We start from the raw sequence: 16975 nt of genomic DNA on the forward strand, positions 1-16975 counted from the left end.
GTCAATACTTTGCAGTCTTTTGGGGTATGTCTCTACCAACTTTTCACATCATTCGCCTTTGCAAAATAGCTGAAGCACAGTTAGATTGGATGGTGTGTGCTTCTGTGAACAGCAATGTTCAACTCTTGCCACAGATTCTCAACAGGATTTCAGTCTGGGCACTTACTGGGTCATTCTAACACATGAATATGCTTTGATCCAAACCATTCCATTGTGGACAGGTTTCCATTATAGACTTTCATTCATCTTCCCAACCAACGTGACCAGCTTCTCTGCCCTTGCTGTAGAAAAAAAAATACCCACATGATACTTAAGCTGTAAAACACACACTCAAATCATATCATTTCTGAAAAACTTTGTATCTGCCATTTTTATTGCTTTTCGCTTGACATAATTTTAATCTGCTAGTTGTTCTTTACATTGTGATAAACTTGCCTGATGAACGAACCAGAAATAGAAATGCTGATAAATTACTTCAGTTAAAGGTTCAAGGTTCTTAGATCCTTCTCTGAGTTAATTATTTTATTGCCAAAATCTATTATCAATTAATATTAATCATTCTAACGTTACACCGTTTTCTTCCACCATTGGGGAACTATGACGGAGAGCAGTCTGGATTGCTTTGTTTGAAAAAATGTTATATCTATTATCAAAATATTAATAAAAAGTATTCATTTTTCCTGATCTCTGTGCTTTTTGACTGTGGGAGGAAACCTGAGCCCCCAGAAAAAAAGAAAAAAAAAAAACACACAGACAAAGAGAACATGAAATGTTTTTTGGATTAAGTTATTTTACTCCCATCCCACAATACTGTTCATATAAAGAGCAAATGTCCATATGTTTAAATATGTTAAAAAAAGGTGAAAGATCTTCATAGGTGTCCCTAACGGGTTTGTCTTACATGACTAATAATAGATCTGGGTCATTCCACATAATGGGTGCCATTTGCTAGTTGTAATGCTTCCAAATTAAACTTATTTTGTTTTAACCTTTTTTCAACTCTGAATTTAATAACACATATATTTAACTATCCAAAACATGTACTGGTCAAACTCAGGCAGCTTTCACTTTTTACACATTTTGTACAATGTTTCTAAGCTGAAAATGTTTACATTTTTCTCAGTCCTGTTACCAAAACTCATGTGACATTTAAAAAGCATGTTTAAACGCAAGTTCACTAACTCCTTTGATTTTGTTTCAAGAAAGTCGTTATTTTAAAGAAATGGTTGACATAGAATTAGCAAAACCATGAAAAATAGCTAAATTGTGGCTATGCTAATAGCATGAGGACACTGAGCACATTGTAGTGATTTTCCCAAAACTTGTTTTTAAAAATGAACAAATAAGATGTAAGAATTAATTTAGGTAACAGGAGTGAGTGTTGAGATTGAGCTCCTCAGTCATACTTACAATAAGAACATATATACAAATAGAAAAACAAATGAGGGAACTTAATTTTGATCTTCCGATGATCTTTAGAGGAACCAACTGATGTCACTTCCTGTTGTAGATGTGACTTGTAGAATGTTCCAGATGTTTCAGATGATCAGGGTAATGTGTTACGGTAACAGGACTGAGTGAAACCCAGGGACACCACTAAAATGTGTATTTTAACCTAAATATTATGGATTTATTATGAAAAAATATTTTTAAAGCATAGATAGATTTGGAGTCACAACAATACAAAAAAATACATATCTGAAGGATTTTAATAAATATATTTCATGGTAAAGTTTATAATTAGGGAGGACAGGAGACAGGTAACAAACGCTATTTTTTTGTGTTCTAAGTAGTTTTTATTAAGTTTTATTTAATTACATATCTTATTTTTGCAATTAGTTTAATGTACAAGACACTATGCTGAATAATAAAATGTATTTTAAAGATATTTTGTGTGCACATTTATACATGTCATTTCCTGGGGACAGAAATGACACAGATTGGACTCTGGAATGGCCCGTATTATATTTGTATGATATTTCAACATGTGGAATAATGATGGCAGGTGTCTTCTGCAGTGGGTTTCAGGTGTATATTTTGTGTGTAATTAGGTTAAGATGTTTGTTGTTTTGTGCTTGCATGCATTAATAGCTCTCATTCGTATTCTGCAGCTGAAAGCATACTGTCTGAGTGCTTTCCTGACAGGGTTATTTGCCGCTCGTGCTGTGCAGCATTACGGATAAAGGGGCTCTTATTTGTTTTCGATGATGCGACACCAGCCTCTAATTTGTATGTAAGTGTGCCAGTTTGAAAGCTGGTCTCCACATTGCCCTTCTGCTGAGAGAATGTCTGGAACAGCAGGAGAAACATGTTAACATGCACATGGACACACATGCAGAGGACACAGTGAGAGCTGCTGCAAGTGTGTAAGAGAGAGATAATAGCATGGATTTAAATTCACTATGTGAAGAAGCTCAACAGAAAACCTAAAGATACGATGACCTTCATACTTCAAAAGCACCGTATTCTGTTTGTTTTGTTTGTATATGAGGTCTTCTTATAATGTGCCGCAGCATATATGTTTACACTCACAAACACTGTATAATAATACATTTATCAAGAGTTACTCTGAATGAACACGTTATTACAAATAAAAAGGAATATTTATCTTCACTTTAAAATACTCTTCTTTTTTCTTTCTTTACATTTTTACGGTTTTATTTAATAGGAGAGTTAGTAAGATTTTTTGCCATGTCCGCATCGCCGACTGCTAAAGCTGAATAATTATTTTAAGAGGTTAAATAACAAAGTAAAGAATATACAGCTCTGGAAAAAATAAGAGGCTACTGCAGTTTCTGAATCAGTTTCTCTGATTTTGCTATTTATAGGTTTATGTTTGAGTAAAATGAACATTGTTGTTTTATTCTATAAACTACAGACAACATTTCTCCCAAATTACAAATAAAAATATTGTCACTTAGAGCATTTATTTGCAGAAAATGAGAAATGGCTGAAATAACAAAAAGGACTAGAAAAGATGCAGAGCTTTCAGACCTCAAATAATGCAGAGAAAACAAGTTTATATTCATAAAGTTTTAAGAGTTCAGAATCAATATTTGGTAGAATAAACCTGGTTTTAATCACAGTTTTCATGCATCTTGGCATGTTCTCCTCCACCAGTCTTACACACTGCTTTTGGATAATTGTATGCCCCTCCTGGTGGAAAAAAAAACCAAGCAGTTCAGCTTGGTTTCATTTTTAAGTGGTTTCTTATTTTTTTCAGAGATATATATTTTATTTCTTCTCTTTTAGTAATCAATTCATTTTAATTAATCAGTCAAATATGAGTGTTACATGCACACTCTTTTATTTTGAGATAACCTTCAGTGACATATGTTTTATCACTGAAGACTTTTGCTGCATATTCAGAAAATAATAATAATAATTTCTATTAATATTCCTTAAATCTTAAGCTGTCGACACTGTTGTGGTAAAATAATGCAGTAATAAAAAAAAAATAAACATACTTCAAAATGTATGTTTGAAACAGAACAAGGCCACCATGAACAATTAAAATGTTAGCATCAACTCTAGATCAACCATGTTTTTATCAAATGCCATTTTTTTAAGTCAAAGAAATAATTGATTAAGCTGAGAAAATATGATTTCTGTGTAGTCAAAAATTTAATCAACATGATAAATAATCAAAATGATTAAAAAAAAAGAATATTTTGATAATGACCTGTGTGATTATTATGTTGTCATTAATTGTTAAGGATGCACAATGATATCAGAATTATATCAATATTTTTATTGTATGCCAGACAAGTACTAAGCAATATTTTAAACTCCATTAATTTAAGTTTTTTTTTTCATAGTTACACTGACTTTTTTTATTTAACCTGTTAATATTAAAAGAGCATTTAAAGCTGTGAACAGTCTAAGAACCAAAAGAAAAACATATTTCTCAGGAAAAACCTTTTATTTTATTGTTTGCATACAGATGGTTGCAAGCTAAAATGTAAATTTGTTTTTAAAGTTATACTGGGGTGTGTAGAGCAGTCTCTCTGCACCAGCAGATATGTACAAGTGTAATATCAGAATTCCCACATTGGCCAGCCTCAGCATGTCCTTGTCCTTTAGAATTAAAAAGACTGCTACTGTATTACCCTGTATTCATCCAGAAAGCAGTCCAGGTTAACACCACATACTAACAAAACTGTGCAATTATACCATTATGCCTTTGCTTACAGCCACAGCAAAGCAGCTGTGTAATAATTATACAGTGAATGACATGTGTTTGATTTTACATTTTACAATTTTTCATTGGTTCTCATTTGTTAATTTGTAGTTATCACAAATATTACAGGTAAAACTGAAATAAAACGAAAGCAAAATGCTGGAGATTTCACACTGTAATTTGCATGTCATTCCAAACTGCTCATAAGTACATTAAACACAGAGAGCATGAGTTTATACAGAGAAATCCTGCTGCTGAGTAGGTAGGTAATCAGGTAGGCAGGCAGGCAGTTAGTTAGGTAGGTAGGTAGGTAGACAGGCAGGTAGGTATGAACATAGATAGACAGGTAGGTACTACTACTAGGTAGGCAAGTGTGGGTGTGTTGGGAGGTAGGTAGGAAAATAGGTAGGCAGGTAGGTAGTCGTGTAGGCAGGTAGGTAGTCGTGTAGGCAGGTAGGTAGTCGTGTAGGCAGGTAGGTAGTCGTGTAGGCAGGTAGGTAGTCGTGTAGACAGGTAGGTAGGCAGGCAAGTATGCAGGCAGGTAGGTAGGTATGTAGGTAGTCATGTAGGCAGGTAGGTAGTATCACTGCTCTAAAAGATGATTAAATGGATACTGAATATAATTAATAGTGAGCCCCTATTAAAATATGTGAGACTCCCTGAACTTTCGTAATAGGTGGGACCTTTGGTATTTCCTATCATTTATTGGGTGAATATGTGCCAATTCTGCCAATCAAATAAAAATATACAATAAGACATAAAACTGTTTTAGTTCCTAAAAATTTTCAAGTAAAACATAAAAATAATTATTTTTACAAGTAGAACAAAACAATGTCTACAAAAGCATCAAAATGATAAATATTTGACTTACAAAAAAAACAAAACAATTAAAAAAAAAACCCAATAGAAGTGAGAAAAAAAGGTTAAAAAAAATTAAGCATTGAAGAAATTCATGAATGAATGTGTTGCTGTTTCATATAGAGGTCTAATTGATCCACTACAGTTTAATTTAAATCATGGACAAGGTGGTATGGGCGCACTCTTAAGTGAAAAAAAGAAGCATTTCTCAGTATAAACTGCTTCAGTGAGCGTCTGCTGCTGTTAAGTACAACACTTGATGCTTAGTTTTCCCATTCTGAGCCTTTTTATTTTGACTCCAGGGAGTGGAGTGGATTCAATCATTACAGGGCATAATTAATAAGCTGAGTCAGGGTCCGTGGAGTGGCTGATTTTTTAAACGCCACAGCCTATGACAGACATGCTAATTAGTCAGCTCGCTGCTGTTCCTCATATGACCTCTAGAAGTCTCTGTGCAGAGGAATTGCTGCACATACAGAACTAAAGCTGTAGCATCTCTCACATCTCCAGCTCACCAGATCTCCAAAGACTAGCTGAGATCCAGTGAACAGGTTCTATTAATCCTGTGAATCCTTCTTCATTGATGGGAAATTCTACTTTTTTATTTTAAAGAAAAAAGGGAAATAATTAAGTGTAAAGAAAATAAGATCTTTACAGTATGGGTAAAATGTGTTTTACAGTGATCAGTATGGAAATGTCAAACATAATTGATTAAAACCTTTTGCATGTCTATCTTGAACTAAAGGTGAACTTTACAAAGCTATTAGCAGTTATTTCCCATCATACACGACCAGGCTGAAATCTATGAATAGGAAGAGACCCAACACTCAAAAACTCACTATTACCAATTTATTTAAATTTTTGCTCAGATCAGCACCCAATGGCTAATGGCTTTCCACCATTAGCATAACAGGGTTATCCTAAACAATGTTATGCTCCACTTGTGGAATAACCAGCAAGCTGATTGGCTCACTTTATCTTAAAAATAAAACACAGTATGCTGAACCATACTGTTTACATTTATAATGTCTTTGCTTGAATTGTGCAGAGTGTTAATCATTAAATGCACTAGCTGAAAAGGTTAAGTAAAAAATAATATCACAATATTTCATGGAATTTTTGCAATAACAATACTCTTGGCGATATCACAAAACACTGAATAAAAAAATTTAAAATAATCTACTGCAACAAAGTAAAAATTACATTTTATTATTGCATACGATATGATATGGCACACCCCTAACTGAGATATTTAAATAATCTCAGAGTCAGTGAATATGCTTTAATATGAACTGTGCCTTCCGCCAAAAAGTAGTTCCACAACAACTTAACTACAAAACAGAGTTATGGTTCAGGCAGACTAACACCACGAAAGTTAGCTTGAAAGCAAACTTGGGAATAAGTGAAGATGGTGACTTTAGGAGCGTGAAATAACGCTAATACTCTCCTCTCGTGCTCCTGCGCATTTTTTGAGCATTTCTGTTTGTTTTGCTGGGTGGTGTTGGTTAGCTTGCCGATGTGGTTGGACTGTGGGTAGGTGACCGGTGTCAAGCTATCCGCGCTTCAGAAATTCCCAGTCAGCGTAGCTTGCTTTAGCTCAGCATTAACTTAGCTTAGCCTAGCCTGGCTGGTTAAGTTAGCGTTCTGGCTGTCAGACGGCATTAGCCGAGCGATTTTCCTTCCCTTTCTTCCATGAGTCAGTGCTGCGGGCTGCGGGCAAGTGTGCCGCGGCTGAGCGCTAGCCTGTGCTAAGCTAATGCTGCTGTTGGTGCCGGTGGAGGCGATGATTCAAAACTGTACTGTGTATATACGCCGTTACTCGGCAACGCGTCGGCGGAGTGATACAAGTTTAGTGTGAGAAGGCCGTGATGTTATCACGAATATCATCACGGCTAGATCACTTCTCAACCAATCTGATTGTGAGGTCGGAACTAACTGTTGTATAAAATACGATATGGCACACCCCTAGTGAAGGTTATCATTTTCTTTCTTAGAGTTAAGTAAATCGTCTCTTTATGTTAATCATTTTGAACTACTGCTGTGGTGATGCTGCCTGAGATTAAACCCACAGTTTCTTGATGATCTGGCCGGTCCTTAGACAACAGTTTCTTAACTCTTTGACTCTAGCAAACATTGCCTGTATTTGCTTTGGCATTGCTGTGGGTTTTCTGTTTCTGTTGGTGAGTCAGAGAAGTAGCCTACCAGCTAACAATTCTGGGCTAATAGAACATTTCTTTGAATGTTACCAAAATTTGGTCCTTAGACTTTTCAATATGCAAAGTTTTCTGATCATTGCTAGAAGTTTTTTTTAAGAAGCACTTTCTAAGATTACTTTTATTCAATTAAAGTAAGCAAAATTCCTGTGCTGAGAGGGGGAAAATATTCTAATTAACTGTATCAATGTCCTTGCATGACCTCAGAGTGGTCCGGTAGGTTTGTTGGTTGCAATTGCTCCCTATATTTAAACAGTCCTTCTTAAGGGGACAAAATGAACCTTTTTTTCAACAGTTTACTCAAAACAAAGAACTTCAAACAGTTATGTAAGAATGAATTACATTCATTACATTAATCGACATTAAAAGTACTCTTTCACCTGCTCTGTGCATTTACACATTCTCACCAGAGAGGTTTCTAAAGTCCCAAATTCATCATATTTACAGATTGTCACTTTAATATTCTGGTAAAGTTTATGAGCTTGAATTTGGGCTTTTATTATTTGGTAGACATATCAAAAAAGTTGAGTGAGTAATAGTTGTTGATTATTTCAACTCTATTATAAATGTAACTTAAAAAATATTTTACATTTAATGAAATACTATAATTCCATAGTTTAAAAAACACTTTGTCACATTTATTAAATATCATGTATCAGTTTAATATTAGTGTGATTGTCAGTTGTGTAAATTTTTAAAAATTTTATTTATATTTAGTTATAGGGATGTTGTCTCTAATGTTTTTACAATGTTCTAAAGATAAAATAAAAGATGACCGTTTAAAAAAGTACTTATATTTATGTCCTCCACAAACTAACTACAGTCAAAGTAAAGGTCCGTGTTGAAATGATATCTTACAAAGAGGCAGAGAGATGAGTACTCCCAAGTTATTGCAAGAGACAGAAATAGAAGGGGAGGGCATGAAGTGATGGACAGAGAGAGAGGGAAAATAAAGAAAGGATGGCCATTGGTGCTGGGATTATGAGTTGGAAGGGTCAGTTTGCCGGAGGTCATTGCAGCGCAGTGGACAGAGCTCGTCTTAGCTGTCGTGTCGATGTCCTGCTGTCATATTGTTTTATTCTCACACATGCACACACACTTTACAACAGACCCCTTACAAATAATCAGACTAGATTGGTCTGGATTACAAATAAAACTTTGATCTTTTGTGATTTAAAAAAATATATTGGAGGAAATATTACTACCATAGAAATGCACCTGTCAAGCTTCTATATCAAGCTTCGCATACAACTGGTCTGCATAAAATTTTAATTAAAAGGAAAATACTGATCTGTTGTAGGGATGATATTCCTTATACTGAATACTGAATGTACTTTAAGAGCATATGACTGGAACAATCATAAATATAAAATAAAAATAAAACTTTTCTAGGTCTTATATAGTGCAAACAATAAGTGCAAACCACAACCAGTCATATTAAGCTTTGGGTTTGTGTTTTTTTCTCCAAAATCTCTTGTAATTTAACTATGCATAACCATAACCAGTCATATTAAGACTATGCTTGAAGTGAAACAGAGACAGAACATGTTTTTAAATACAGTACAAAGCTAAGAGATTAGTACAACTGTCTATAAACAGTCAGGTGTAGGATTTACTTACAGTATTTATATATGGTTTGTGTCTTGTTGGTCATTCTGTTACTTTTTATTGTTTCCACTGGAGCCAAAATGCAGCCAGACATTCAACAAAGTAGCAGAAGCATCTTCTATACAAATGCCCGAATTTTCCTCTTCTGCTGAGAGCTGCTCTCACTGCTCAGCCACCACACTCTATCACTACTGGGTTGCCAGATCCCTCTTAAAAAGTCCACACCTTACTGTTTTTTTGCCCCGCAAGACAGCCTGGCAAGAAATATCGTCTGTTTTCATCTCGCGAGATCTCGTGCCACGGTGTGACGATCTCATCACACCCCTAGTTATTTGTAATACAGACACATACCTTTGATTTCCATGTTGTATACAACTTCAATGAAGATACGCACACAGTTATACTATTGTTTATCTAGCAGCATTTATTCAACATTCATTTAACTGCCTGTTCCAATATCTACATAATCAAATGTGTAAAAGCCGGTTGCACTGTTCTTCTGACGTTTGATATCTGACCTTTGGTTCTGGCCCTGCAGATCCATCAGGAAGGGTGGAGGAGTGAGGAAAGAGGGGTATAGGAGAGAAGAGCAGGTGTGTGGTGATGTTGCGGGGGGAGCATGCCGATTACCAGCGCCAGTACCACACGTTGGGCAGCGCCCCTCGCCGCTTCTCCAACCCAGACATGGAGGCGCTGGCCAAGCTGCACAAGAGCGAGGCAGAGAGGCAACGGAGCAAGTACCCGCCCCAGCATGCTGCCACACTCGTCAACACCAACTGCTCACGGCAGCAAGTATGCACCTGTGTGTGAGTGTGTGCGTGTGTGTGTCCGGTGTGTGTGTGTTTTATGTGGAATAGCTGTGTGAGGCTGTGTTCTGGGTGAATGGTCATTAGCCCTAACAGTGGTGACTTTTTGACTGCACAGCTGATGCTGGCTGGCTTGATTGCAACCGAGCAATGATAGTGCAGACTGCAATTAGTTGGTCTACGAGTAGGTGGCGCTCATTTAATTGATTCTTATAGAGTTGATGGTAAATGTATGTATGCATGGATGTGCCAAAAGTCATAGGAAAGCGGCATGTAATGCTGTCCATACAATAAATGACTTGGACAAGACTCTGAAAAGACTTTTAACAGACTGAAGTCTGACCCCCTCTCACATCTAGAGACTAGTCCCAGACTTTTTACTCTCAGACTAAGATTCTGTAAAGACTGGAGATCCCCAACTGCAACACTACAACTAGATTCTTTCTGAGATTATTTCCCATCATGCTTCTAGCGGAGTTTACATACAATACACATTACTTAATAAATTACACATAATGTGTTTATCAATACTGTGATTTATCAGAGACTCACAACAGTTGATTTTTCTGCCACACTGTGAGTTCTTGATATTTTGTCATAGAATATACTTTGTGTTTAACTCTGCCTTTATGCTTGTAAACAGACATGTAAAATATTTTTTCCTTGCGGCTTCCCGTAGCTCTCCTATTGGTTGTTGACACTGTGCACGTCACTATTTGCGTGAGCCGAGTCTCAAGACTTGCGATAATATTAAACACGGTTGATTTTATCGGAACACCAGGATGTGAAAAAGACTGACTTAAACCTTCAATTCTAAACACCTTACACTGAACGATCGAGAGGACACCACCACAACTCGCCTGCAGCTCGACTCTAGCTAGACTTTTGTCTTTTTTTTTCCCATTTTCTCCCAATTTGCATGACCAATTACCATATCACTAATGATGCCCCAACACCGGGAGGGGGGGGGTTGGGGTGGGTAAAGACTAGCACATGCCTCTGACACATGTGAAGTTTGCCACCATTTTTTTTTCGAGCTGCTGCTGATGTAGCATTGCCGCGCAGCATCACAGTGTGCTCGGAGGAAAGCACAGCGACTCGTTTACGGTACATCAGCTCACAGATGCCCTGTGCTGCAGACATCACTTTAGGAGTGATGTGAGGAGAGAGTGCCACCTACCCACCCGGAGGGAGCAGGGCCAATTCTGCTCCCTCTGAGCGCCAGAAGCTTGATGCCAAAGCTGCATGAGTGGGGGTTCGAACCTGCGATCTCCCACTCATAGTGGCAGCGCTTTAGACCGCTTCTCGTTGCCCTCTGGAAATTTGTCTGCGACCGTGAATTGCTAATAGCTGGTAATAAATCAAAATGACCATCCTGTTTCTCTCATTTCAATGATGCAACCGCTCTTAAAGTCAGTTCAGTATACTGTCTTTATGTGCATTGTAGAGGCATGTCTAACAGTCAACGATCTCTCATCAAGAGGAACACTATCCAAAAGTAGCACTTTTGTGGCAAGACCCAGTGTCTAACCAGACCACACCTGTAATAATTTATGTATCTGCCTGAGACCTACAGTACCTGCATGGGTGCAATGAGTGTTTATTTATTACTCATTTTTATTTCTGTAAGTCTCTCAGTTTGCCTCTTATCTTTAAGCCAGTCTCATGTTCCCCCTCTTCCTTTTTACCTTTCTATGTTCTCCTTTCAGCCTTGCTCCTCTCGTTTTACCTCTGTTCCCTTCTCTTCCTGTACCTTGCTCTCCCCTTCTCTACAGGTGTCATCACCTATTCCTGTCTCATTGCCCATTTCCTCCCTTTCGTGGGCTGTTTGCTGGGTGTATTTACTCAGCAGTAGCCGCTGTTAGCAACAGTGCTGGAATCAGAGGAGGTGGTGGTGGTGGTGCCGGTGGTGGTGGTTGGTCAGGTGGAGTCTGCCGTTTCCATGACAACCTCAAGCCCATATAAGGCGATCAATGATATCACATGGCAAGCTGGCATGAAGCGCAAACCGCCGAGGAACAGGGATGGAGAGAGGGCGAGGGAGAGACAGGGACGAGTGAGGGGAGAGGAGAGAGAGAGGAGGAGCGGGATCACAACACAGAGAGAGAGAGAGAGAGAGAAAGAGAGAGAGAGACAGTGGGAGAGACCTACACACACTCACTCTTACAGACACTCTCACATATTCCGAGAGAGAGGCATGAGGGGATTTTCTGTGATGCGCAGTCCGTAAATGGAGAGACGGAAGGAAGAAGAGAGAGGAGGAGGAGGAGGAGGAAGAGAAGAAGGAGAGGAGGGGTGGAAGGAACCGGCGTGAGGAGGAGGAGGGAGATGGTGGCTGAAGATAATTAATTAGCAATGGTACGGTACGTTCATTAATCAGTAAAGACGTGGACAATTTACACTAAGCAAACATAGAGAGAGAGAGAGAGAGAGAGAGAGTGAGTGCAAAAGAGAGAGAGAGAGAGAGAGAGAGAGAGAGAGAGAAGGGATTTCTACCTGATTGCTGTTGATTTGCTTAAGGTGGAAGATGCTGCTCGTCTAACCAGGTGAGGAGTACTTGGGGAGATCTGGGGAGATGTGTGTGTGTGTGTGTGTGTGTGTGTTAGAGAGAGACAGCGATTGACTGGCTTTTCATGCCACGTTTTTCACATGCCTTTAGACTGCTACATAACTGTGTGTGTGTGTGTGTGTGTGTGTGTGTGTGTTTGTGTGTGTATGTTTGGGCACGCAGGTGGGAAGCAGGTGTGGCTGAGAAGCCTGCCGCAGTGTGAATGTGTGCATGTGTGTGCGAGCGAGAGAGAGATCCGCGAGAGTGAGGGAGAGACGGAGAGACATGTGAGAGTGATGGCAATAAGAGAGCATGCAGGAAGCAGAGAGAGAGAGAAAGAGAGAGAGAGAGATGCATGTGCTGTTGTGTGTGTGTGTGTGTTTATGAGTGTGTGCTCATAAGGGGGGCTCACACACACACAGAGTGAGGGAATGCCAGTGGAAGAGAGAGCAAGAGAGTGAGCGAGAGAACGAGATAGGAGAGAAGGGTGGGCACACTCGCCTGCTTGGCATGCAGATCAGGCTCTCAAATCCATCCCTCCACTCTTCTTCCTCCTCCTTACACACTCAAATGTGTGCTATGAGTGATCACTTCAGCTAAAATACAGAGATGTGGGCTTGTCATGCCGCTGAACATTCTCTGAGAATGTGTGTGTGTGTGTGTGTGCGTGTGTGTATTGACAGCCATTGCTTTTTTCTCCAGAACAGAGCAAGGTTTTCCAGCCTGGGGGGACTTACGTCATCCCTTAAGGAGAAGCGAATAGGTCTTACTATTGGAACACTGGAACACTTGAACACAGGCTTGTTTTGAGCAGTGCTGATGATGGAATTAAATCTAGTCTTAGACTTTTTTAGACCAAGGGAAATCTTCAAAACTAGGCTTAAATAGTACCACTTTATATCGCTAATAACTGTGCATATTACACATTAGACATTAACAATCCATGTAATAAGAATGTAACTACTAGTGAAGTAATGCTTGAATTGTAACAGATTCAATATAGTTGTAGACATACAGTTAGGCCCATAAATATTTGGAGAGTGATGCAATCTTCAAAATTTGAAATGAAACATCCGAGATGTAATTAAAATGCAGACTTTCAGGTTTTATTTAAGCGGCTGAACAAAAATATCCTATGAAATGTTTGTGAATTAATTGGACAAATGGACTTGAACATAAATAAAATATAGATTTTTTTAACTTAGTTAAGACTAGTTAAGTAGACAGTGACTGCCTGGAGTCTGGATTCCCTATACATCACCAAACTCTGGGTTTCCTTCTTTATGATGATTTGCCAGGCCTTTAATGCAGCTTCAGTTGTTACTGGTTTGTGGGTCTTTTAGCCTTTAGTTTTGTCTTAAAGGTGTCCACTTGTTCTTTGTGAAATATTATAGGCCTGTCTGAGTTGTATCGGCATGTTACAAATAATACTCTTCCTCAACCTCCCTTGCTTGCAGTAGCTAAAAAAAGAAAATATGCAGAAAAACGAGTTGATCGGGAAAAGCACTGTGTCTACGTCAACCTGTCAATTAGTATTCATGGCCTCGCCCACCTTGGCTCAAGAATGCCCACAGACATAACTAAAGCCACGCAGCGACGCCGTCTCTCAGACAGGAGCTAACAGCGCTAGGAACAGCATGGCAGTTTGTTCCTGTGTTATTTGTGCAAATAACACGCCAGTGTTATATGCATTGCCCCGTAATTCAGAGCTAAGGAACAAATGGTTAGAATAGGTGTATGTTTAAAACAGTTCTGTTTACATTAGTTAAAAGTAAAATTTCACCCCAGACTCTAAGACTAGGACTAAGACACATGCTGTAAAGTAATATATGATATTGCAAAGACTGTTATTAGTGTAAAAATGTCTTTATTTTAAAACGCTTCTTTCTGTTGTCCATCTCGTTGCCTCGCAGTGCTGTTAGCTGTTGATATAGTTTGCATGTATGAATATTTATGAGCCAAAGCTGAAATCCTATCCTTTTTCCCCCCTCTCCCCCACTGGACTAAAGCAGTGTTATACCGGATCACCGGAGCACTTTATTTCACAAAAAACAGCTACATTGGCATTCATTCATACTAGAGACCACAACTAGACATTTTAAAATGAATGATACATTAATGAAATAAGACCTTTAAGTGAATTAAATGCTGCTCAATCAGGTTAAGATCTGATGATTAACTAAGCCACTGCAGAATATCCTAAGTTGCTTATTTAGTATGTTTTGGGTAAAAGAAGAAGATGGCATGAAGTCCATCTTCTACTGTTTAGGGCTGCCCAATCAACCTTGATGCATTTGGTTGAATCTGAGCTGAAAGTAAAGTAAATCCCTGTAAACTTCAGAATGCATCCTTCTGTATGCACGCCCATACAACCACCACCATGTTTTACAGAGGATGTGGTTTGCTTTGTTTTAAGCTATTCCAACCCTTTTCCAATAGTTTCTTCTTTCCATCACTCTGGTACAGGTTGATCTTAATTTCACCTGTCTAAACAATGCTGTTCCAGAACTGGGCTGGCTTCTTTAGATGATTTTTGTTAAATTTTAATCTAGCCTTGTGGTAATCCCTCTGTATTTGCTGTCTTTATGGCAGACTAATACTGATACACCTGCTTGGTTGAGTTTGTGAAGTGTTTTTTTCTTCATAATGGAAAGAATTCTGAGATCATCCTCCACTGCTGTATTTCGTGGACTTCTGTGTCCAGGTCTTTTTGAGTTGCTGAACTCAAAAACATCATGCTCTTTTTTGCTAGAATGTACCAAACTGTTGATTTGGCCACTCCTAAACTTCTGCTATCTCTCTGATAGATTTCTTCTTTTTTCAGGCTAATGATGGTCTGTTTCACTTTCATTGAGAGCTTCTTTGACTGCATGTTATTGGTTCACAGCAACAGTTTTCAAATGCAAATGAAATAGATTTTGATATCATTTGTCCAATTACTTTTGAGCCCCTAAAATTACGAGGCTTTGCAGAAAAATTGTTGTACTTCCTAAACATTTCAAAGGATATTTTTTCAACCCCTTAAATTAAACCTGAAAGTCTTGCATCTCATTTTTTTCATATCCAGTGTTGTGGAATGCAGAGCGCAAATTATGAAACATTGCTAAACGTTCTTATAACTGTTAGCTGTGTTGAAATGCCCTTTATAATCAAATGATCAGAGCACATTAGAGTTTGTCAGTAATCTGTGCAATGTGTTCACATGACCTTGGGTAATCAGATAATGAAAAAAACAGAATGAGAAAAAAATCTGATTTTGGTAACATTTCCTATGAACCCTGTATTCATAATGCATTATAAATGCATTCATAATGCATAATATAACATTCATAATACCTTATAATGACTGTAATAAACCTAAAAACCTATAACATATAATAACTTATAAGTACTTACAGCGACATTCATAACACATTATACTACAGGTGTAAGGGTTTATAAAGAAATGACTTATAATGCTTTATAATATATGTTCATGAGAACATTGTACAATGTAGTGTTGTAATGCACTATAACACAGATTTGGTATATTTTGGTATAATGCATTATAATCTGCAGCTATCATTTCTCAAATTAAGCATATGAAAACTCACTTCACCTATAGTCAGTAATGACTGTAAATAAGGCTTTATAATGTGTTATGCACTTATATAAATGCTTAAAGTTGTCTCAGAGATTTAACCTGTCAGTTTCCACTGTAAGGATACTGCAGCTCTTTGGAGGTGGTCTGTGGATTGTCCTTGACTGTTCTCACCATTCTTCTTCTCTGCCTTTCTGATATTTTTCTTGGCCTGCCACTTCTGGGCTTAACAAGAACTGTCCCTGTGGTCTTCCATTTCCTTACTATGTTCCTCACAGTGGAAACTGACAGGTTAAATCTCTGAGACAACTTTTTGTATCCTTCCCCTGAACAACTATGTTGAACAATCTTTGTTTTTAGATCATTTGAGAGTTGTTTTAATGAGCCCATGATGCCACTCTTCAGAGGAGATTCAAATAGGAGAACAACTTGCAATTGGCCACCTTAAATACCTTTTCTCATGATTGGAAACACCTGTCTATGAAGTTCAAAGCTCAGTGAGGTTACCAAACCAATTTTGTGCTTCAGTAAGTCAGTAAAAAGGAGTTAGGAATATTCAAATCAATAAAATGATAAGGGTGCCCATATTTTTGCACCGGTCAAATTTTGGTTTAATGCATATTGCACATTTTCTGTTATTACAATAAACCTCATTTCAATCCTGAAATATTACTGTGTCCATCAGTTATTAGATATATCAAACTGAAACACCCAAATATTTAGAACTAAAAATGATTAAGATTAATAGGGGTGCCCAAACTTTTTCATATGACTGTAAGGCACACTAACAATTTTCCCAAAAATCATCAGTGCACCTTATAATCCGGTGCACCATGTGTATGAATTTTACCAGTCAGGTTGTAAGGAGCAGTAAAGCCACTCCGCTTAAGTACAGCGTTATACAGGAGTATCAGTTTAGTTTAGTTAAGTTAAGTTCTCCGACATCGAAGCTGGCTAACTGCGCTAAACATTAGCTCCTTTGCCGTTTAGAGGTGAGTATTATTTATCGACCTGTAGCCTGCTGCTAACTCCAGCTAGCACTGCAGGAGCAGCATTAGCATTAGCAGATAACTTCCCCATTTTTGCAATTTGTAAGTTAGTATGGTCCACTGTTTACTTATTGTTTCTGGTTAATACAGTATTCCTACTCAGACATCTCCGAAGGATTTAGATACAGGAAAA

The 16975-nt window shown here is 38.0% G+C and overlaps 1 protein-coding gene across 5 annotated transcripts in view; it reads left to right on the forward strand.

Annotated features, from left to right (window-relative positions):
- Window positions 1-16975, forward strand: part of zgc:114120 (uncharacterized protein LOC619267 homolog) — a 145169-nt gene that overhangs the window by 39281 nt on the left and 88913 nt on the right. For 4 of the 5 annotated variants that reach the window (XM_049480264.1, XM_049480267.1, XM_049480266.1 and 1 more), the window contains exon 2: window positions 9398-9651. In XM_049480264.1, the coding sequence (XP_049336221.1) occupies window positions 9463-9651 (189 nt within the window). In that variant the 5' untranslated portion in view covers window positions 9398-9462. Of the gene's footprint in view, window positions 1-9397; window positions 9652-11748; window positions 12212-16975 lie in introns of those variants that run through there. The other variant, XM_049480268.1, reaches the window with a different exon arrangement.

Source organism: Astyanax mexicanus, chromosome 6 (assembly GCF_023375975.1).
Source record: "Astyanax mexicanus isolate ESR-SI-001 chromosome 6, AstMex3_surface, whole genome shotgun sequence".
NCBI classification, from domain to species: Eukaryota; Metazoa; Chordata; class Actinopteri; order Characiformes; family Acestrorhamphidae; genus Astyanax; species Astyanax mexicanus.